Source organism: Acanthopagrus latus, chromosome 10 (genome assembly GCF_904848185.1).
Source record: "Acanthopagrus latus isolate v.2019 chromosome 10, fAcaLat1.1, whole genome shotgun sequence".
In the NCBI taxonomy this organism is placed as follows: Eukaryota; Metazoa; Chordata; class Actinopteri; order Spariformes; family Sparidae; genus Acanthopagrus; species Acanthopagrus latus.
Genome location: NC_051048.1, coordinates 3,306,968 through 3,330,556, shown reverse-complemented (window position 1 = coordinate 3,330,556; position 23,589 = coordinate 3,306,968). Strand labels below are relative to the sequence as shown.

The window sequence follows — 23,589 nt, the reverse complement described above, 5'->3', positions numbered from 1 at the left end:
GGAAAACGAAATCTGGATTTGGAGTATTAAAGTCAGAATTCTTGGGGGGGAATTTATTTATTTGTACAAAATTTCTGAAAAAAAAAAAAAAGAATCCTGTAAAAAGTTGGAATTATAAAAGAAAAAAATGAAATTTGGAGGAAAAACTTATGAGACAAGAAAAATCAAAATAAAAAAAGAGTGAATTAAAAAAAAAAATCCGGATTCTGAGATAAAAGTCCTATTATTATTAATTTTTTAAAAAAGTCAAATTTCTGATAAAAAAAATGGAATTCTTAGAAAAAAGTCTGACAATTTTTTCACAGTCAGATTTTTCTAGAACAAAGTGAATTGTGGTGAAAAAAAATATGTCAAAATTGAAACAAATCTGAATTCTGAGAACGAAAAGTCAGAAATATGTTATCCTGTTATCCTGTAATATCAACTGTGAGGCCCGTGGACCGGGTCGTGGTACCACACAGGTAACTCACCTGGCTGATCAGTCAGGCGCTGTGGCTTAGCTGGTCAAAGCGCCTGTCTAGTAAACAGGAGATCCTGGGTTCAACTCCCAGCAGTGCCTTTATACCTGGTTTACCTTTAAAGTAATCTGTGTGTCTCTTTCAGGCTGTTTTTTGGTTTAGAAAGTTATCGTATGTTTTAGTGGATCAAGACAGTTAAAGTGGAACAGTAGATGTGTCCTGGTGAAGCTAAAACAAACCCGTTCTTTGAGGTAGTAAAACACCTTCTTCAAACTTTACTCACTTACCTCCGTCTGCTCAGCTGAAGTCCAGGTAACTTTCCTCCAACATACATCATTGTCAAGTGAGACTGTACATCCTGCGGCCGCCCAGGGAGTTTCTGCTCACTGATGAATGATATTATTTCTCCTCCCCGCTGCCAATCATGTGGCTTCAGAAGGGAAAGTGATAAAGAGAGATAATGTGGGGAGGATCTGGGAAAAACAAAGACTCGAACGTTGTCATTTGGTGCCGAATGAAACATCAGGGGATAAAACAGAGTCGGCAGGTTTTATCCTCTGAGGAGCCCGACGGTCCGACAACATTACACCTGAGACAGTTCAGTCGCTGCTGAGGTAACAAGCAGCTCAGAGTCACTGTACTGTCCACCATTTTGACTCAATCGACGACGTGTCCGAGCTCTACGGCAACAAACGTGCTGATGCTTGCTTCTGATTGGCTCACAGCAGACTGACATCATCCATGAAGGTGATTCTGTTTCCTCGTGTCTTTCCTCCACAGAGGAAAACACAAAATATAACATGTATCAGGATGAGTAATCAAAAAAGTCCGAAGTTAAAAAAAAGTCTGAATTTTGAAGGAAAAAAAAGAAGAAAAAAGTCGAAAATTGAAAAAAGTTTTAATTTTGAGAAAATGTTTGATTTCTTGATTTTGAGATTAAAAATGTAATTCTGAGAAAAAGTTGGAATTATGTAAAAGAAACTGGAATTAGGATAAAATGTCAGAAGTCTGAAAAAAAAAAATCACAAGTGGGAGAAAGTTTTTTTAATTGGTTGGAATTTTGAGAAAATATTAGAAGTGTCACAGAAAAAAATCTGAGTTCTGTAAAAAGTCACGTTTCTGATAAAAAAAAGTTGAAATTCTGAAAAAAAAAAAAAAGAAAAATCAGAATTGTGAGGACACAAAATTCTGAGAAAGTAAAGTCAGACCTGAATAAGCTTCTGTAATTCTGTAATACCAACTGTGAGGCCCGTGGACAGGGTCGTGGTACCACACAGGTAACTCACCTGGCTGATCAGTCAGGCGCTGTGGCTTAGCTGGTCAAAGCGCCTGTCTAGTAAACAGGAGATCCTGGGTTCAACTCCCAGCGGTGCCTTTATACCTCATTTACCTTCAGGGATTAATAATCTAATCTCTGGGTCCGTCCTCCTCTAACATCATCATTTTATATTCATTGTCATTATTCACACCGCTACAAGAACTTCTTGCCAGGAAACCTTTAATGATTAAATTCCTGGCAGCGCAGAGTTACTGTCCTGTCCACCATTTTGGCTCAATCAGCGACGTGTCGGAGCTCTACGGCTCCAAACACGCTGATAATTCGGATGAGTGGATTTGAAAAAAGTGTTGAAAAGTTGGGAAAAAAAATAAAAAGGTTGATTGTGGTACAAACACAGCGGCGGGGAAACTACAGATGTGTGTGAAATAACAAACCAGATTTACTAATAAATAAATACATACATTTTATTCCAAATGTGCTTCTGATTGGCTCACACGGAGTGACATCACAGGGGGTCATCTGTACCAGGACCGGCGATCCGACTCTCGGGGGACGAGGAGCATTTTTAAAGACAAGTTTTTCCACTTTTGTCCTCTCTCGTCACCTCTTCCTCCTCCTCCTCCTCCTCCTCTAAGTTTGCTCCTCTTCCTCTCTTTCTCACTCTCCACATCCCAAAGTCCATCTCCAAGTTCATCTGGGTCATTATAACCCCGCAGAGAGAGATTCACCTCCAGTAAGACCTCATCTCTCTCTGTCTCGCTCCCCCTTCTTCTCCCTGAGTCCAGCTCCAGTCGGATCATTATTATCCCTCCGAGACAAATCATTGCCCTCGTGTCTCTGACTCTCTTTATCCCTCCATCCTCTCCACTTCCTTCTTACTTCGTCTGTCTCACCTTTTATTTATTCTCCGGCGCTCCACCTCTTCTTCTCCTTGACCTCCTCGTTCCTCCCTCACCTGTTTCATTTGCACGTTTTCTCCTCGGATCCAGTTTTTGCTCCCTCCTGACAAAAAAACCCTCGACACGGCAGCTCAGTTTTTTAAAATTCAAACGTCTGAAATATTTTATTTTCGTAGCATCGATAGAAGACAGAAACACGTTTTCTCTCCCGTCTCGTCGTCTTCTTTCTCTCCGTGTGTCTTTTCTCGCCCCTTTTTTTCCCTCCTTCTTTTCATTCAGTCAGGGTTCCTCAGAGTAATGAGATTACACGGGATTATAAAAGGCTGTGTGTCTGTAATCCACACCGCTCAATCCCATTTCACTGTTTAAACACACACACACACACACACACACACACACACACACACACACACACACACACACACAGCGGTAATTAATTCTCTCTGGTGCTCCATGATGATCTCTTCTATTATTCTTTTCTCGTCTTTTCTCCTTTAATCCCTTTTCTTCTTCTTTTGTGGTTTAAATTATCGCCGCGTGCCACTTAGTTCTTCTTCCTTTTTCTTCCTCCTGTCCTCTTTTCATCCTTCCTTGCTAATTTCACTCTTCTTCTTTGTGTTCATCTTTTTTTCCTTGCTTCCTTCTCTCTCTCTCTCTTCTCGTTTCATCCTTCGTTCCTAATTTCACTCCTTCTGATCGTCTTTTACTTGTATCACATCAGGAAGTATCAGACGCATCCTTCTTTCCTTCTGCCTTTCCTTTCCTCCCTTTGCAACTACTTCCTCCTTGCTTCCTTCGAGTCTTGATTCCTTCGATACTTCCTTCCTTCCAGCTGTCCTCTTTTTATCCATCCTTCCTAATTTGACTCCCTCTGTTCTTCTTCTTCTTCTTCTTCTTTTTCTTATTTTACCTCCAGTGGTATAAGAAGCATCCTTTGTTCCTTCAGCCTTTCCTTCCTAATTTCCCTCGTATCCTTCTGTGTTCGTCCTCTTTCCACATTTCCTCCTTCCTTTTCATACTTCACACCTAAGTCCTTCCTTCCCTTTTTCCTTGCCTCCTTAATGTCTTGTTTCATTCGATCCTTCCTTCTTTCTCTCCTCTTTCCATCCTTCCTTCTTAATTTCACTCCTTCCCTTCTTCCTCTTTTACTTTTTTTTTAAACATCCAGTGTTATAAGTCTCGCCCTTCTTTCCTTCCTCATTTCCTCTTTCCTTTCCTCCCTGCACACCTACTTCCTCTTTCCTCCCTTCATTTCTTATTTCCTTCTTTCCATCCTTCCATCCTAATTTCACTATTTTTTTTAAAATTTGTGTTCATCTTCCTTCCTTTCCATACTTGCCACCAAAGTCCTTCCTTCCCTTTTTCCTTCCTTCCTTCTTTCTCTCCTCTTCATTCCTAATTTCACTCCTTTCCTTATTCTTTTACTTATTTTACATCCAGAAGTATCCTAAAGCATCCTTCTTTCCTTCCTCATGTCCTTCTCCTCTGCTTTCCTCCCTTCACTTCTTATTTCCTTCCATCTTTCCTTCCTAACTTCACTCCTTACCTTCTTTGTGTTCATATTTCCTCCATGTTTCCTCCTTCCTACCATTTTTCCTTTCTTCATTCTCTCTCTACTCTTGATACCTTCCTTCCTACTTTCACTCCTTCTGATCGTCTTTTACTTGTATCACATCATGAAGTATCAGACACATCCTTCGTTCCTTCAGCCTTTCCTCTTTCCTTTCCTCCCTTCACAACTACTTCCTTCCTTGCTGGCTTCACTTCTTATATCCTTCCTTCCTTCTGTCCTCTTTTCATCCATCCTTCCTAATTTCACTCTCTCTCCTTCTTTGTGTTCATCTCCTCTCTTCTACTGATCTCACACCCAGAAGTATCTAAAAGCATAAGCATCCTTCCCTCCTTCCTCCCTTTCCTCACCTACTTCCTTCTTCCCTTCCCTCACTTCCTCCCCTCTCCACCTTCTGTCTGATGGCGTTCACCGATCAGCGGTCAGTGTGTGAAACATGCGTCCGTCTCGCCACCAGAGCTCGCATTTGAGCCATCACTGGACACACACACACACACACACACGAGGACACGCACGCGCGCACATGGAGCGAGAGAGGCTCGATTAGAAAAAAAAACCGAAGAAGAAGAAAAATAAAAACTTCCCGTTTGAGAATCAAGGCAGCTCGTGAGAAAGTTTATGAAACAGCGGAGGGAGAGATCTGAGCGATAACACACACACACACACACACACACACACACACACACACACACACACACACACACACACACACATCAATGGAGTGTAATAAAGTCCTCCCACTCTCTCACCACCAATCACATCCTCGGTTCAACCGGGAGTCTCCTCTGATTGGCCCACGCGGCTGTCAGTCGTGTGTCGAGGAGGCGGGACCAGGACGGGGGGCTGACCTGGAGTCTGATCCAGTCGCTTTTACGCACAGACCGGACAGTCCGCTTTCCACGCACGGATAACAAGAGTGAGAGCGTGTAGTGGATAGAAACAGAGAGAGAGAAGGAGAGAGAAGGAGAGAGAGAGAGAGAGAAAATTAGGAAGAAGAGGAAAAAGTGAGAGGAAGAAGACGCAGGAAGACGCACAAGTGTTTTCCCAACTGGAAAGAGCGAGAAGAAGAAAAGTGTGTGAGTGTGTGTGAACGGCAGCGAGAGGAGAGAGTGTGTGTGTGCGCCTTCATCACTCTCCGCTCCTTCACCCCGCCACCTCCTCCTCCTCCTCCTCCTCCTCCATGTCGCTCCCCGGCTCCCCTCCGCTCCTCTCGCCGGGGTCTGGCGCCCCAACTCCGGCCGCGCTCTACCGCTCGGGCCCGGACGCGCTCCACACCTCGGTCGCCTCCACCGGCACCTCCAGCCCGGCGCACACCAACTCTCACTCGCACTCGCACTCCCTGTCGCCGTCCCCGCGGCTCACCAGCAGCATGCTCAGCGCTTTCCTGCCCGGCTTGGGCAACGGCGGCGCCGCCCCGCTGGTGTCCGGAGGCGGCGCCGCTCTGGGACCTCTCGCCGGGCTCGGCTCGCTCAGCTCGGCCGGCCTGACCCCCGGCTCCCCCGGCTTGGCGCAGACCTCCTCCAACCCCGGACTTTGCAGCGAGTGCAAGCTGGTGGAGGTGCACGGCGTGAAGGTGGCCAGCTTCAGCGTGGACGGCCAGGAGCTCATCTGCCTGCCGCAGGTGTTCGACCTCTTCCTGAAGCACCTGGTTGGCGGGCTGCACACCGTGTACACCAAGCTGAAGCGGCTGGACATCAGCCCGGTGGTGTGCACCGTGGAGCAGGTGCGCGTCCTGCGGGGGCTCGGCGCCATCCAGCCCGGCGTGAACCGCTGCAAGCTCATCTCCAGGAAGGACTTCGAGACGCTGTACCAGGACTGCACCAGCGCCAGGTCGGTCCAAACCTCCAGCACTGTCACATGTTTTAACCCGAGAAGTGTCCAAACTGAGTCCGCACGGCTGCAACTTTTTGGGTTTGTTTGTAGCGATTCAAGTGACTTTAGGGACTTTTCTGTGTTTGGTACTTCTACAGTATCTGAGGCTTATTTTCCTAGTTTCTTCTATGAAGTCTGGTGCAGATTTCCACTGTTTCTGTGGCCCCAAATCACTCAGAAACTCCTGATTCTGATTGTGTTGCTGGATATCTTTTAGGGGAAATGAGTCAGGCAGAGATGGAAAAGAGAGAATTCATTATTGAACTGGTGATTTTCCTCATGATTACTTTTGCCTCGACTCCTTTCTACTCATTGCATGTCGTTGCCTGTGACACTCCTGCCAGACTCCCTTTAAAAAATGGCAGTTTTTAGGGGGATGTCCTGTTAAATATTCATTAAAGACTCAGAGGCTTGTTTGCGCAACGGTTAATATTCCTGAGACTTCCTGTTCTGTTTTTCTGCTTAGGTGTCGAAAGTGATGCTTTTACTGTATCGACTTTGGAGCTTGATGGATGTGTGTGTGTGTGTGTGTGTGTGTGTGTGTGTGCTGGACACATGTTTTATGAGTTCTGTGTTTTATTGAAATAAAAACACACTGACGGCAAACAAGCGCAAAGCAAACACCCGTCTGTTGACTTTAGTTATGGAAAAGCTTCTCATACTCATAATCCATTACTTTATATCTCACCGCTCACTGTGTGTGTGTTTGTGTGTGTGAGTGTGTGTTTATGTAAGTATTAGTGTGTGAGTGTGAGAGAGAAAACGGTTTCCTGCGTGTGTTTGCAGGAGAAATGCAGCTTTAATGTGTGTTTGTGTGTAAACAGACACTTTACAGAGTGTTTTTTTTCTTTAATGCCTGTTATGTATAACGGACAGTGTGTGTGTGTGTGTGTGTGTGTGTGTGTGTGTGTGTGTGTGTGTGTGTATGTGTGTGTGTGTGTGTCACCTGCTCGCTCACACTGTTTCCATTACACTCACTGCCTCGTCCTTTCAAATTAAAACTCCTGTCCTGTGTGACAGTTTTGGATCTGCGGCATTTTAAAACCCATCAGCGGATTTTAAAAACACAAACTTCAGCTGATGCACATCACATATACGCTCATCGTTATTTTAATTTAATTAGAAAAACAACCTGGGATTAGAGAAATCATCCACCAATCTGAAGCAAACAGCCTTCATGCAGGCCATGCATCGACAGAACACCTCTTTGTTTTTGGTCATCTGCACAAATGAAAAGTTAAATTCAGGTTTATTTTGTTGAAAATGTCAACATCAAAACATCAAAATGCCAAAATGGATAAAGCATAAAGTGACACAAGACCTTGGATGTCCTCAAACGTCTCCCAAAGAGAAACATCCTGTCACTTTGGATTATAAATGCTCAGTTTTCTGTAAACAAGATGCACAAAATAAGTATTTTTAAAACAAAAAGGAGTCTTTTATTTGACTTAAGTTATTTAAAACCCCAAAAACTTATAGTGTATTTTCATTTTTGATGACAGCCAATATGTAGTCATCTCTCCAAAGGTTCACCTAAGAGCTGCTCTGTATCACTGCAGAACTTGCCTTAGAATAATCATGTTTTTAGATTTACTTCAGTATTAAGTTAATCTGTGATAGTTGTTGGTGCATCCATAAAAACACTGCAAACGGGAACTGATAATGGTTAATTCAGCACATGTTTAATGTTGCTAATTGCCAAAATGTGAAAGAAACAGAAAAGGAAAGGATTAAAAGTTGTGGCTCAAAGCAAAATCCATGACTTTGTTGAGAATAAGGTGGTTTGTTTAACAGTAGAAATACATTTTTACATCAAATCATGTGATACTTTTCTTCACTGCTAATACACTCCAGGACAAACATGAATTTTATGAGGGTTTTTCCCAAGAGAGGAGGTCACTAAACCAGGAGATCCCCTGATATTTAAAACATACAAGAGGAGAGTTGGTCCTTCTTTCTTCTTCCGTCTCCCACTGATGCTGGGCTTTAAGTGAAACGCCTCTGACCTTCCACTCTTCTCTTAAACGTTGCAAAAAACTGTTAAAAATCTGTAACACATGAATACAGATTAGTCCCTTTACATCCAGCTGTGAGGGAAAGATGGAGGCAAAGATACTGTGTCAGGTGAAGGACAGGTGCATACTGAATTTATAAAAACAGTGGTAGAGCAAATGTAGTCTGGCGGAGAGCCTTTTGCGCCAATTTTCACATTTTCTCTCGGTCCTAATTGAGTCAAATGTCAACACATAGACTCGATAAACACATTTTTAGATTACATGTGACTTACACTTCCAATATTTATCATTATTTTTGATGCCTGTTTTCAATAAACATCCATAAATCAGCTTTGATGTTATATAAAAACATGCTTTTTCTAACTGCAGAACTTGCCTTAGAATAATCACATTTTTAGGTTTTCTTCAGTATCAAAGTCATCCAATGAGAGTTGTCTGAACATTGATGGGTACAATGCAAACAGGAAATACTAATAGCTAATTTGGCATACTTATATGCTTATTTGAGAAAGTGTAAACAAGTTGTAACTCAGTCACTCAACATTACACTTGACATTTAAATAGTTCCACAACTTGGAGCACGGGGTTGATGATAAGCTTCTATTTCTAAAACAAAAAACAAAACAAAAAAACATGACAAAAACAAGACCAAGGAGGATGTAACATCCTCTGACTTTATTTCTGGAAACTCCTTGAAAAGTCCTGGAATTTCACATCAGGGTCGTGGTGGGAACGCTGAATGTTGTCCGTGCTCGTATGTGCTTTCAGCCCTGGTTTATTTTTGTGTCGCTGTCCCGAAAGATGAAAGTGATAGATGGGGAGTTTGAGGTGGCGGTTGCTCAGTATCAGCTAATTATTAACAGTGTATTGTGTTGCCGTGGAGTCACTGGATTGCTGGAGAGTGACCTCTGTTTTTTAGCTGACCACACACACACGCAAGTCTATAGTTTATTAAGCTTGAAATGTTCCATCGCCGTCTTGTTGTTGACGAGCAGCTTCGCTCCTTTCTGTTTTTGACAAGCGGCTTCGCTCCTTTCTGTTTCTGACGAGCGGCTTCGCTCCTTTCTGTTTTTGCCTTCTTTTTATCACCCTGTCTTTGCCGTCTGTATCAGGGGTGTATTTCTGTCTCTAATTGTCTCTTCTACTTCGTCTTCATCGCCGTCTTTCACCTCTCTCCTCTGTCTCTTCATCTCAATCACCCGGCCTCCTCTCGCACTCACACACAGCGGTACATGTCAGGGGCAATAATGGATCATGTGAATGCGCATGAAACAACACGGCTGGAGAGCTATTGTTGTCGGACGCACAGCGAACACACACTCCTCTCCCTCTCCAATCATATTGGCATTCCTCTAATGCCTCTCTCTCACACACACACACACACACACACACACACACACACACACACCCCCTCTCTGACGTTGCCCTCTGGGAAAAGAAAGGAAAAATTAAAAGCAGAAAAAAAGGAGGAAGAAAACTCCCACTGCGCTTCTGCATACTTCGTCCTCTCGGCAACCATAAAAGCAACGTCCGTTTGATCGATATTACACTTTATGTTAACTTATATTGTGTTTCTTGATGCTGTTTTCTGCTTCAGTCAAAGGGGAAAGCACACAAAACGCAGAAGTAAAGCAGCTGTGCAAAGTTCCCACACTTCCTTTCTAAAGTTGGAAAATTAAATATGAGTTATTTAAAGGAGATGACTTCAACTCCGTGACGTGCAGGCTTGAAAATACCCCGATGGTGTTTAAAGCTCAGACCTCACAGTGCACCAGATCCCTCCATTACTCACTGATGACGAGCTTTTCTTTTATTCTGAAAAGGTCTGAGTGCCACTGGAGCGTTTGTGGGGCATCGGCAACACTTCACCCTCATGCTGATGGAAAGTCAGGTGAACTTTCGTAGCTTCACAGCAAAAACAGCATGGCAGCATTCTCCTTAACAACTGAAGTAGCTCAGGTCTTGTTTTACCTTAGTCTCCAGGAACCCCAGGATCCCAAATTGATTTAGAAAGATATTATTACACCTTTTTTTTCAAAGCTAGATTCTTCACTGCTAAAAGCATTAGCGTGCACCCCCGTCAGAAGTGGGTGTACGAGCTTGACCGCACATCAAGGGTGTAAATAATGTCTTTTTAAATCGATTTGGGATCTTGGAGCTTCTGAAGACTAAGCTGGACGAGCTGTATGGAGCCAGTTTATGCTTTCTTTTGGTTGTTTTTAGGGTTTTAAAGCAAGTCTACAGCTACTTTGGTTGTTTAGGAGAACGCTGCGTTTCTGTGAAGCTCCAGAAATGTTTCATGGACTACGAAACTTCACCATAGTTTCACCAGCTATAAAAAATTAAAAGTTATGGCAGTAGAAAAAACTCAATGATGATTTGTTAAGCGCCATTTTATAAAACACACTGAGGCCTTCACTCTGTGAGTAAGACTCTTATTTTGTAGGATACTGGTTGTGTGCTCCTTCAAAGTAAAACAGAATATTTCTGTTTTTTTTTTTTTTTTTTTTTTTTTCTTACCAAAGCACTGATCTTTTTTTGGGAGCAGAGAGAGTCTACACTGCTTCTTCAACACCTCCTTGATTTTGTGTGTGTGTGTGCGTCTATATGAGTGTGTGTGTGTGTGTGTGTGTGTGTGTGTGTGTGAGGGGGGGGGAATCGATAGTGAGTGACAGGAGGGAGGGTTGCTGATGTCGGAGTGTTATTCTGGGCTCTCCTTATCACGACAGGCTGTTAGAGCCCACACTCACTCACACACACACGCACACACACTCACACACACGCACACACACTCATGAACACACACACACTCACACACTCATGAACACACACTCACACACACACCGATGATGGAGGTCGTATTGTTTGTAACACAGGGGGAGCAAAGTCGTTTTGTTTTCGTGAAACATTGCTGCTTCACACACACACACACACACACACACACACACTGGCATAATAACGTCCACACACACTCAGCGTGAACTCCTTTCATCAATTTTGTGTTTTTCATTCTTTGCATGGGGCATTAAGTTCTTTTAATGGAGCACAGTGGTTTGTAAAACACACACACACACACACACACACACACTCTAACACGGTCAGTTGTTTTGCCTTCTGGCTGAGGTATGTGTGTGTGTGTGTGTGATTGTCTGGCGAGCACAAACAGAGCTATCAGTTGTCACACTGTGTCAGGTTACATCTGTGTGTGTGTCTGCAGCAGTGTTCATATTCGCCTGTTTTTGTGTGTGTGTGTTGTGGATATTTGTGTGTATAGTGTCTGTTGGTGTTCGTGTGTGTGTGTGTGTGTGTGTGTGTGTGTGTGTGTGTGTGTCTGGTTTCAGCTCCGCTTTGTGCTGCTGGTTAATTGATAAAGGTTAAAGCGTTGGCTGGCGAGGAGTTGAGGTCACCTCGCTGCTGCTGCTGCTGCTGCTGCTGTGTGGTCGTGTGCTTTACGAGCATTTAAACACAACTTATCATTGATCGGTGATGAAACGATCATTCCTCCAATCAGAAACAAGAACCAATCAAGTGTTAAAGTTTATTTCATGAGTGCAGAATCACCTGAAACTCAGGGTTAATGTGTTTTCTTGACCTCAGAATGAGACTTTTCACGTCACCATGTTTCTACGGTGGCCCAGAATGGACAAACCAAACACTTGATGCTAGAGGAGGGACTTTCACTGATAGCGAGGGGGATTCAGTTGGTTGGAGTCTGCGACCTTACCCACTACACGTCACTAAATCCTCCATGCTGGACCTGAAGTGTGTTTGGGAGTACGTTTAAAAAAAGGTTGTTTAAAGTCTTCACCTGAATCTTCTACTGAAACTGTTGGTGGTTGAGTTGCATTGTGGGTAATGTAGTTTTTAGAAGCCCTGCGTTCTGATTGGCTGCTTGTTCCTCATCAACACTCGCGCTTAGCAGCTGTTGATCCATTTGAAAGACTTCTGATGTTTTTTTATGCCAGTATTTTCTTTGTTTTGATGCAAATCCCACCTGCTGACATCTCCGATGTGAGTTTAAAAGCTGGAAATTTCCCATTCTAATGTTTTTATTTGACTAATTACGTTAAATTTCAAGTTTCTTACGAGCAATTAGATATTTATTGATCCAATGTGAATTAAAAGTTAGTTTCTAGGTGGATAATTTTGCCAAAACTCAACGTGTTTTTGTTCGTTTTCGACGGCCGGTGGTTGGATCTCAGCCTCCCAGTGAACAAAATTACCAAATGCTGCTTTGAAACCTTTATTAATCATAAAGAAATGAAGCTCACACAATGTCTTTTTAACTTCTTTTCAGTCCTGTATTCATTGTATTCTGTCTAACTCAACAGTTTTACAGGAGAAGAGATTAAACGTTTGTTTACTTTGTTCTGTTCTCTTCAAGTCTCTCGTGTCTTTGAACCATCGCCACAGATAATACCGGACTCTGATTGGCTGAAGGGCGGGGTATTATTTCATCCTCGGGGCTCTGGTGTGTGTGTGTGTGTGTGTGTGCGCAGCTGTTTCGACGGGCTCCAGCTGTTAGTGACAAAACACAAAAGTTCCCATTATTTAAAAAAGAAAAACTTCCTTAAACACTTACAAACACTTCTTACTTTTTTTTAATTTGCAGGCTGTTTGTACAAACGGGATAACGTGCCGCCGCCGTTATACACGAAAACCGATCTGTTATCAGCGACGTGTCCGATGTGAGGCGAGTCGCTTCTTCACTTCCTGCGTCCAGTTTGAGTTTTTATCACCTTTTTTTTCTGTCCAGAGGCTCGACGGCTGGGAGAGTCTCAGAGAGGGAGGAGGAGGTTTCACGCTTCACTTACCGACCAACCAGCAACTAACCAACCATCAGGGGCGAGAGACATAAGGGGGAGATGCTCTCTCTCTCTCTCTCTCTGTTAGAGAGAGAGAGAGAGAGAGGTGAAGATCAAAGCAAGAAATATGACCCGCTGTCACCACAGAACAGAACCGATCCTCTCCCCCCATGTGTGTGTGTGTGTTTGCGTGTGTGTGTGTGTGTGTGTGTGTGTGTGTGTGTGTGTGCGCGGGCTGAACAAAACAGCGAGAGGGGAGAGGCAGGTCAACGTGTGTGTGTGTGTGTGTGTTGGGAAATAGATAATGTTTCACAAAGGCTGTTTCAGTCTCGACTTCAGAGTCTGTTAAAGGAGAGAGGGGAGGGGCGAGAGACATTAACAATGAGAGAGAGAGAGAGAGAGAGATGAAACAAGGAAGTGTGTTTTTATGTTTAAACAATCAAACTCTCAGCTGATTGATGATCTGTTTTCTGTCTCTGACTGTTTACACTTTTTTGTTCCTGTTGTCAAATAATTAGTGAGGTGATTCCCGCTGATGAAAGGTAACTCGCAGGAGCTGGAGTCCTTAGTGTTTGTTCTTAATTTGAAGGGAAAGTAATCAATGTTCTGAGTCAAAGATTACCTAGTTCAAGCTCCTCAGATGGGAATATTTGCTGCTATGAGATATAAAGTTTGAATTATGAGATAAGATGTCTGAATTATGAGATAAGATGTCTGAATTATGAGATAAGATGTCTGAATTATAAGATTAAAAGTCTGAATTGTGAAATTAAAAGTCTGAATCATGAAATAAGAAGTGTGAATTATGAGATATGAAGTCAGACTGAGAAGTCTTTTTTAATTATCGAAGCTCGTTTCCAAGAATAAAACACAGCGCTGCTGTTTTAATATTTAACTGCCTGGAGAGGAGAGAGGAGGGAGGAGAGGAGGGAGGAGAGGAGGGAGGAGAGGAGGGAGGAGGTGTTATCAGCAACAAGATTATTTGATGCCTGTGAACACACACACACACACACACACACACACACACACACACACACACACACACACACACACACACACACACACACTCCTCGCTGCACTTAGCAGATTGGTTCAGAAATCACATTAGGGAGTGTCACAACAGCTTCTCCTCTCGTTCACCAGGTAATCTCTCCATCCTCCTGCTCCTCCCTCTGTCATATCTCTTTCACCTCCTCCTCCTCCTCCTCTTCCTCATGTTTAATCTCTCCTCCCTGTCTCCTCTTGTTCCACCTCTTCAAGCCTCCTCTCCTCTTCCTCCTCACTCACCAGCCTCCTCCTCTTTCACCTGTTACCTGTTCACCCTCTTCTCCTGTCTGTCCTCCTTCTTTCTCCTCCACTTTTGGGTCCATCTGGTCCTCCCATCATTTCCTCTCCCCTCCTGACACCATCCTACCACCTCCTCCATCTGTTTCTCTCCTCCCTCCTCCTCCTACTCTTTCTTTCCTCCTCTTCCAACTGCTTCTTCTCTTCCTTTCTCTCATCTCCTGGTCCACTCTTCTTCTCCTCCTCTTCCTCCCGTACATCCTTCTTTTGTACAATCTCCTTGTCATATACTCCTCTACTTCTTCTCCTTCTTCTTCTCTTCTTTCACCTGATCTCTCCTCCCCTCTCACCCTCTTTTCTTCCCAGTCTCTAATGTTTTCATCTGTCTCTCTCTCCTTTCAGCTCCCTCTCCTCCTTCACCTTTCACCTCACTCCTCTCCTGCTGTTTTGTCTTTTCCTCTCTTTCACTTCTGCTCCACCTCCTTCCTCCTCTTCTTTATATCCTCCAGCTCCTCCTCCTCCATCTTACCTCTTCTCCTCTCTTGTTTTTTTGTCCTTCTCTCTCACATCCTTCTCTTATTCAATCTTCTTGTCATCTCCTCCTCCCCTCCCTCCTCCTCCTCCTCCTCCTCTACGTCTTCTTCTTCTTCTTCTTCCACCTGGTCTTATCTCTCTATTTATTGTGACAGCTTGTCAAAGGTGTGTGTGTGTGTGTGTGTGTGTGTGTGTGTGTGTGTGTGAAGAAGGAAGGTGAAGGAAAGAAAAAAAAGGAAGAAGCAACAACGGACAGATTTACAGTTTCGGGCGAGCGTCATCTGCCGACTGCAAGTATCAAAGAGAGAGAGAGAGAGAGAGAGAGAGAGCAGGAGGAGGTCAGAGGGGAAGGAGGAGATGAAAGGAGGAGAGAGGGAGGAGGAGCTGAGAGGGTAGAGAGAGGCCAGCGGGGGGATGACAGGTGATGTGTGTGTGTGTGTGTGTGTGTGTGTGTGTGTGTGTGTGTGTTGGACAACATGTTATTAATAAAAACAGGAAGAAAAATGTAATTATCACCCGACGACGTACAGACGAGTGTGTGTGTGTGTGTGTGTGTTTATTAGAAATAATTACAGCTGAAATCAATTAAAAACATGACAAGAGCATACGTGTGTGTGTGTGTGTGTGTGTGTGTGTGTCGCCCACCAGCCTCGTCACTGACGAACTTCACGAGACAGCGTGTTATTAACAAAAACTTTAACTTGGGTGTAATTTGTAATTAGCAGTGAAAACATGTCAGCAGCATGCGAGTGTGTTTTCTCAAGTTTTTATTGCACATATTTCTTTTTGTTTGTGTGTTTAAGTTTGTATCTGTGTGTGTGTGTGTGTGTGTGTGCATGTGTGTGTATGCGTCAACAGCGACAGCGTGTTATTAATGAAAACGTATAATAATCCATTTAAAAACATGTCATCATGATTAGAATAATAACAGTGGTGAGACCGGCTGAGACGTTTTATGGACGGGGGAAGGGAGTTCTCATCATCATCATCATCATCATCATCTTCATCATCATCATCATCATCGTCAGGCGTGGGAGTGTGTGTGTGTGTTAGTGTGTGTGTGTGTGAGCAAACAAACGTGAGGCGCTTCAGCCAAACTTCCTACAAACTGTTTTTTTCTTCTTTTGTTTCGCGTAACAAAAAAAAAAAAGATCCTGGACAAGAGAAAAAAAATGGAACAAAACGACGGTCAACGGAGAAAATAAATAAAAAGTTGAGAGCGTGACAACTTAATAATCTTAATTATTACTTTTTTTATGTGTCTTCACGAAGCTTTTTTACCTGAAGTTGAGAGTTCTTTAGGAGTCTTTGTTTGCGCTCGATGGAGTTTTTAAGGGAATACATGACAAAAAAAAAGATGATTTTCAAAGCAAGAAGTCCAAATTTTGAGAGTGTGTTTTAAATATCTCGTTTTTGGACAGTCGTGACATTATAATGACCGGATATTATCAGAAAGCGAGTGTTTACAACGCATACGTGTCGTGTTTTAGCGCTCGGACGTTAAACGACGAACATCTCTGCAAGTTTTTTTCAGTCACATTTCACCCAGTTTTAAGTCAAAAGGACGTCACGACGGTCATGAAAAAATCAAAGTTGAGAGTGTGACAACTTAATCATCTTAATTAGTACTTCTTTTTTTAATCTTTTACCTCAAGTTAAGACTTTAAATTCTTCCTCCTTGATTCTTTTAGAGTTTTTGGTTGTCCTTGGTGCAGTTTTTAAGGAAATAAACAACAAAAGGAGTTGATTTTCAGCAATTTTGAGACCAAAACGTGGCTGAATTATGATTTAAATGTCTTGTTTTGGACAGACGTGACACCATAATGACTGGATATCATTGGAGAGCAGGTGTTTAAGCAGGTGACAACTTAATAATCATAATTATTACTTTTTCTTTTAATCTCTTCATGAGAGGAACTTTAGACTTCAAGGATATATACGACTAAAAGAGGAGTTTAAATGCAATAAAACTACTCACACGCTTTTGAAATATTGAGAATTATGACCTCATATTGTTGATTTTCAAAGCAAGAACTCCACATTTTGAGACTAAAATGAATCAGTTTATCAATATTAAAGCTGCAGTTTGTAAGAAAAGTTGATTTTTGAGTCTCTCTCCCAACCAAACGTTGGGAGAGAGACTCAAAAATCAACTTTTCTGACAAACAGCACTGCAAGTTGTGTGTTTTTATTGTTGTCCACTTCAATAAGCCACACAACAAACACACAAACTGTCCACTAGTGCGCGTCAGTTGAGCTTTTCAACTTTTAAATCCCACCAAACATGTCAAATTTTGGTAATTCGGTGGCGTTTATGTCCTCCGCTGTCCGCAAGTTTGGGTCCACGGTGCGTTCAGGTGCATGCCTCAAAGCCCGGAAATCTACCTTGCATCGTACGATAAAAGGTTGGCCGACAAGGGGCGCCGTGGTGCGTTCAAGTGCAAGTGTGTAAAAGTGTAATTAAAGCTAAGATGTGGATTGTTTTCCCTTTTAAACAAGTGCTTCCACGTTTTCTGTCTTCTGGGATTATCTGAATACAAGTTAACTTGTATTTATCATTTCTGGGTATTTATACTGCAAATACTGTGAGTTTGTTGCATAATACACGAGATTATTGTGTATAGAAGTCGACCACAACAGCACAAACGTTGGAAGGAACTTAAACAGCGTGATGAGACATGAGAACGCTCTTTACTTTTGGTGTCCTTCCTTTTGTTTCTTCAGCACGTCACTGAAATCTATCGATGAGATGTTTCTTTAAACACACGACAGCGTCTCCAAACTGGTAAATCCTCCAAATTCGGCCGTGAATCGACACAACATTGGATACCGAACTGTTAAACCACCTGATGAGCACCTGCACGTTTAGCATTTAAAGGACGTCCACGCGTCTTTTTTGGCCTCGTCTGTGTTCGCAGCTCCTGCAGCAGAGACGAGTTTCCCCAACGTGAATATCTGGAAACAAAAATCTGTGTTTTCGGCGCTATGAGCTTGTCATTCAGTCGCAGCAGCGGCGGCATACACACGCGTGTAAAATGTGTTTGAATGTTAACTCGTGTATATGTGATAGCCTGGTGTGTGTGTGTGTGTATGTGTGTGTGTGTGTGTGTGTGTGCAGGCAGACGTGCTGTCGTTTTGATAGCTTGTCATTGAAGCGATCCGGTCCACTGTAATTTTCTACTCAAAGGAAACAATGCAACAATACATGCTTCGCTGTCAACGCTCAGTGTGTGTGTGTGTGTGTTTGTGTGTGTGTGTGTGTGTGTGTGTGCACATGTGTGTGTGCGGTGGGTGTTCGGGCTCTCGTCACTGTAACTGTTGAATCGGTCTGAGTTTGCACAACATCTTTTTTGTCTTTCGCTTCCTTTTTTCTCCCACTTCATCTATTTCTGTTTTTCCTTCTCTTCACCTCCTTCTCCTCCTTTTCTTTTCTCCCCTCCCTTCCTCCCCACCTCCCTCCTCACTGTGTTTGACATATTGGTGTCACCAATAAATCATCGCATGCACTCCACCTTTAAAAAAAGACAGAGGGACAGGTAGAGGGATGGGTAGCGATGGGGAGGGAGGGAGGTGGAGGAGAATTGTTTGGCATCTCATCAAAGTCGCAAAGGTTTTTTTTTTTTTTTTCCTGAAAAAACGGCTAAGATGTTGGATTTTAAGATTTCCTGCGAGGAGTCTTGTGTATTTTTCTCCCTTTTCAAACTTTTCTTGTGTTTGTTCGCTCGTTCATAAGATGCCTAATCCAGTTTAAATGACACATTCCTCATAAATCAGGAGGTATTTTCCTTAAAACATGTCTTCTATACAGAACTGCATAAGAAAAATGGCCAATTTAAGACACCGAAGCAAAAAAGCAAACACTGGGACGTTTAAGAAGCAACACAATAAGTTGATTATTATCAGATTTTGATTGATTGAGGCTGAAGTTAACTCCATGTTTGACCTTTGCCCTCCCTCCCCTCCATCACTCGTGGTAGAAACACAGACTATAAAACACAGAACATGCAGAACAAATCCGACTTTAAACGCGGTTCCTCGTCCACGACACGTTTTAGAGTCTCGACACACATGAAGACCACGTGAATCGCCTGCAGGATTATCATCAAGTAAAGTTAACCAAAAAAAAAAGAAAATAAAACCTCCAGCTAAAGCCAGTAAAATCACATTCTGCACCTCGACATAAAAGCACAGTCAAAACCAATAAAACCACAAACTGTAACATGAAAGCACAGTGAAATAAAGAGCGCTCACACATAAAGACCGTTTCACTGAGGTTTTAATTATGAAGGTGGCCGGATAGTTTCCGGTTAGTAAATATGTGTTTATAAGACTTTTTTTTTTTTGGTCTGCTTCCTGCTTTTAAACAGACTGATTCTGCTTTCTTATACAGAACTGAGCTTTATTATCTATTCAGGTAAAATACATATAGTTTACAAACATTTTTAAATCATTAATTCCTTCAGATGAGGATTTCTTACCAGTTGCAGGTGAGCTAGCAGCTAACAACTACTTAAATTAGTAAAAAATAATTGCAAAATGATTAAATTACTTCCTAAAATGACCTGTCATTCTGCTAAAAAGCAGATAGCGGTTAATATAACACTTGCTAATGCAAAATGCCACTAATTCATGAACTTCTTAGTTCATCAAGCCTTTAGCCCAGTAAATAAAGTTGTACAGGTTTAGCTAGCGCTAATCCAAAACACAGAATTATTCATTTCACCACTGAAATGTATCCAAATTAATCCCATTGCTCATTCAGCCATTAATTAAATAACAAATCTAATTTAATCTAATGAACAGCTATGGACAGTCCTGACATAGGTTGACCTCTACAAAAGCTAGTAGCCGCTAAACTAGCAGCCTTAAAAGTGTGCTCAACTAACCTGACATGATTTTAATTGAAAGAGTGAAATTAATCCAAATTCATCTAATTAAAAAAATGACCTCTAACCTCATTTAATCTGAATCTAATAATGTGTATAAAATCTTATATTTGACACTTGCTAGCCTCCTGTCAGATGGCGTTAAGCTAGGAGTAGCCTAGCTATGCTACAATACCGGACACAAGTCGTTGATTCAAAGACAGAAAGTAATTAAAACCCCTTTACTTAAAAAAAAAAAAAAAAAAAAAAAAATATTAATCAAATATATGAAATCTTTACCACGGCAGTTAAACACCAGCAGATTAGTTTAAGCTAGCGGGCTCAGCGCTAATCTGAGCTGACGTTAATTTAATGAAATTGAAGTGAAATGGATTCAAATTAATTCGACCATTGATTCGTCTATTTGTCTCATTAAAGAACTCATTTAAAAATCAAATTAACAACGATCTGTAGGTTTGACTTCTTCTTCCTCTTGAAAAGCTAGCAGCAGCTAAGCTAGCAGGCGCAAAACTGCTCCTAACTACCATCATTTATTGCTAAAAACAAGACATTTAACCTCACTTAATTTCAACCTTAATCAAATGTTTAAAATCTAAAATTTGACACACACTAGACCCGCTAGCTGATAGCAGCTAAGCTAGCAACAGTAGCCGGTCACAAGTCATCGATTTAAAGACTGAAAGTAATCAACTTTCAATAAAAACACTTCAAATCTTAATCAAATGTATAAAATCTTTAACTGGTCGGACACGGCAGTTAAACACCGGCAGATTAGTTTAAGCTAGCAGGGCGCGGCGCTAATCTGAGCCCTGCATTAATCATTGATTCGGTGTCTGCCTGTAATTGATATGTAAATAGCATGTTTAACCTCCATTTACATGTGTGTGTGTGCGCGCCGACGAAAGGCCAAGACTCGCACACAGATGAGTGTGTGTTGTGTGTTGCTGTGCGTGTGTGTTTGTGAGAGAGACGGAGCGAGTGTGGGAGTGCAAGAGGCATGTTGAAGGAGGGGGGTCGCCTCCAAGTTACAAAAGAAGTTAATTAAAAATGAAAAAAGGGAGCGAAAGGGAGGGAGGAGAGGGAAGACGGGAGTGGACGGAAGCAGTCGGGGGTGGACAGAGGGGGGAGGAAAACATAGAAGAAGAAGAAGAAGAAGAAGAAGAAGGAAAAAAAGAGAGAGAGAGGAGGCGAAGGAATGGAAGGAGGGAAGCAGTGTTTTATTGAAAACGGGTGGACAAACAGTGTGTAATTGGCTGGGGCCGCCGGGGCTAACGGAGAGGTTCAAAGAGAGGAGAGAGGGAGATAGAGAGCAAATTAACAGATAGTGGAGGCGAGATGAAGGGGGAGGAAGAGGAGGAAGGGAAAGAGATGACATGGGGGGGAAAAAAAAAGAAAGTGTTGACTCAGAGAAAGAGGAGATCAGTGGATAGAAGAAGAAGAGAGAGAGGGAGAGAGGAGCTACGTGGCCGAATGTATGTGGACACCTGAGCGCCGTGCCAACATGTGATCGCCGGACTTTACCGCCGACGCGGTTCTGGGAAGGCTTACAAGCAGGATTTTTAGGAGATTTGCTCCCATTCAGCCCGTGTTTGTGTTGCAAAGAATGCAAAAGGGCTTTTGTTGGTGACGGCGTGTTGTTTCAGGCACCGGCGAAATAATAAATTACAGTCCAGGGAGGCTGGTTTGATTTAATAAATGCATCAGTTTCGTTGCAGGACGATGAAACCAAACAATGATCTCTGATCCCAGAGTCTTAAACGTGAATGTTTTCTGGTTTCTTGACTGCGAAATGGATGTGGGGACAGTTTTGGAGACCATACTGATCAAGAAGATGATACAAAATGGAAATAAAGTTTAGTTTCAGCCCAGAAAATGAAGGTTAAGCTTCGGTAAGGTTCAGATACGAAGACAACCTGGTCTGAAGAGTGAAACTGGGCACCAAGTTCGGGTGTTCACGACAGTTTAGTTCCTCCACAGCAAACTTAAAACAACAACAATATTTCTCTACAATCTTCCAAACCCACTGAACTCTGCAGAGAAACATTTAAAACTTCTGTCTGATCTTCCACCTCGACGGTTTAACGTATAATTAAACGCAGAAACTCTTCGGTCGAGGTCCAGTGAAGGTTGTGGTTGCAGCAGGTGTTTATCATTAAGCCTTTTGTGTGTTTATTCATTATCTGCTCTACGTTTTCTTTTAAATATACGTCCACAGAAACAGTTATAATAACCGTCCAATGATGAGTATAAAGACCCAAGTCAACACCGGAGTCGTGGTTTAATCATTGTTTTCTTGCAACAAAGCCGAACCGTCACTGCTTGTTATTGTTTTCTCCTGTTTGTTAATTAACTTTAAGTGTCTTCTGATTATTTTTTGGTGTTTTTGGACTGTTGTGGGACAAAACAAGACGTCGAGGACGCCTCGAGGCTTTTCGAAGTTACGTTGGATTTCCGAGAGTCCTCGTCAGCGGTCGAGGTCGTCTCAGTTAATTGGACAAACGACCCAATGCTGCTGCTGCTGTTGTTGTTGTTGTTGTTGTTGTTGTTGTTGTTGTTGTTCTAACGAGGACGCTCAGATTCTGTTGTTTGGACGTTAAACTGTTTAAAAACAACAATCCGAAGAAAACAAAATTCACAGGAGCGTCCACATGCTGAGTGTGGTCCCCGCACGTCAGGTAAATAAGGAGCGGGCTTTATTAGCATTTGTGTGTGTGTGTGTGTGTGTGTGTGTGTGTGTGTGTGTGTGCTGACTAAGGCTTATCAGATTCTCAAGGGGCCAGAAAAAAAAGAGTGAGCGAGGTTAGAAAAAAGAGGATAGAGGTATTCTCTCTCTCTCTCTCTCTCTCTCTCTGTCTGATTGAATGGAAGCTGAAAGGTCGCGACCTCTTTCTAAACACTCCACGGTTCTCAGCATTAATCAAATAACACTCAAACGCACACACACACACACACACACACACACACTCCGCCGCTGACCTTCACACACTTGCGATGCATGTGTGCACGGCGGAACACGCATACGTTTAAAAAAAAAAAACGAAGAAGAAGAGGAAGAAGAAGAAGAAGAAGAAGAAGGAGGAGGAGATCATACGGGCTTACTCAGGCAGATGCAAATGGTGGTGCTGGGTTGGCTTGCACACACACACACACACAGACACGCACACACAGACACGCACACACACACACACACACACACACACACACACACACACAGGTGAATTTAGATAGGATTATACACACATACCACACTGTATAAACAGTGTCAAATGCTCTGTGTGTGTCTGTGTGTGTCTGTGTGTGTGTACATGACTCTCTCTGCATCTTTATGTGTGTGTTGCTTGATGTGTTTACGTGTGTGTGTGTGTGTGTGTGTGTGTGTGTGGTCGTAACAGTGACATCTGCACCGTTGGCTAAACAGCTTGCGAATATGCTGATAAAAACAACGCCGGCAGCCAAATTTACAACACCTATAAAACACACACACACACACACACACACACACACACACACACACACACACATAGGTTCACACACACACACGTACACTCAGAGGGCGTATTATGGTGAGATTTACGGTGTGTCTGTGTGTGTGTTTGGGTTTATTGCAGTTTACAGGACAGAAAGAGCGTCTATGTAAGCAACAACTACAGCGTGTGTGTGTGTGTCTGTGTGTGTGTGTGTGTGTGTGTGTTGTTACAGAAGGACACCCAGACTTTTGGATATAATATTTATACATTTTGTTTCGGTCACAGTTGAATAAAATGTTTCTACGCCTCCATTTTTTTCTGTTTGTGTTCAGTTTTACATTGGTAACGTTTGTCCAGCGTTCAGATTTCTGCTCTTATTTTGTGATATTTGTCCAGTGAGCCAATGAGCACGCTTGTTGTGTTGTGCCAGGATATAACGCCACTGGTGATTGGCTGTCTGTAGGCCAGGGGGCGGGGCTTAACACATGTACATGTCATGTAATCTTTTATCAAAACAGAT

The 23,589-nt window shown here is 42.6% G+C and overlaps 1 protein-coding gene and 2 non-coding genes across 3 annotated transcripts in view; all 3 read left to right on the top strand.

The window, feature by feature from the left end:
• Positions 1–485: 485 nt before the first annotated feature.
• trnat-agu lies at positions 486–559 on the top strand. The gene has a single exon. It is a non-coding gene; the product is annotated as a tRNA-Thr (tRNA).
• Positions 560–1,759: 1,200 nt separating this feature from the next.
• On the top strand, positions 1,760–1,833 carry trnat-agu. The gene has a single exon. It is a non-coding gene; the product is annotated as a tRNA-Thr (tRNA).
• Positions 1,834–5,057: 3,224 nt separating this feature from the next.
• dachb (dachshund b) overlaps positions 5,058–23,589 on the top strand; it is an 82,819-nt gene continuing 64,287 nt past the window's right edge. The window contains exon 1 of the mRNA XM_037111776.1: positions 5,058–6,036. Coding sequence (XP_036967671.1) covers positions 5,387–6,036 — 650 coding nt within the window. The 5' untranslated portion in view covers positions 5,058–5,386. The remainder of the gene's footprint in view (positions 6,037–23,589) is intronic.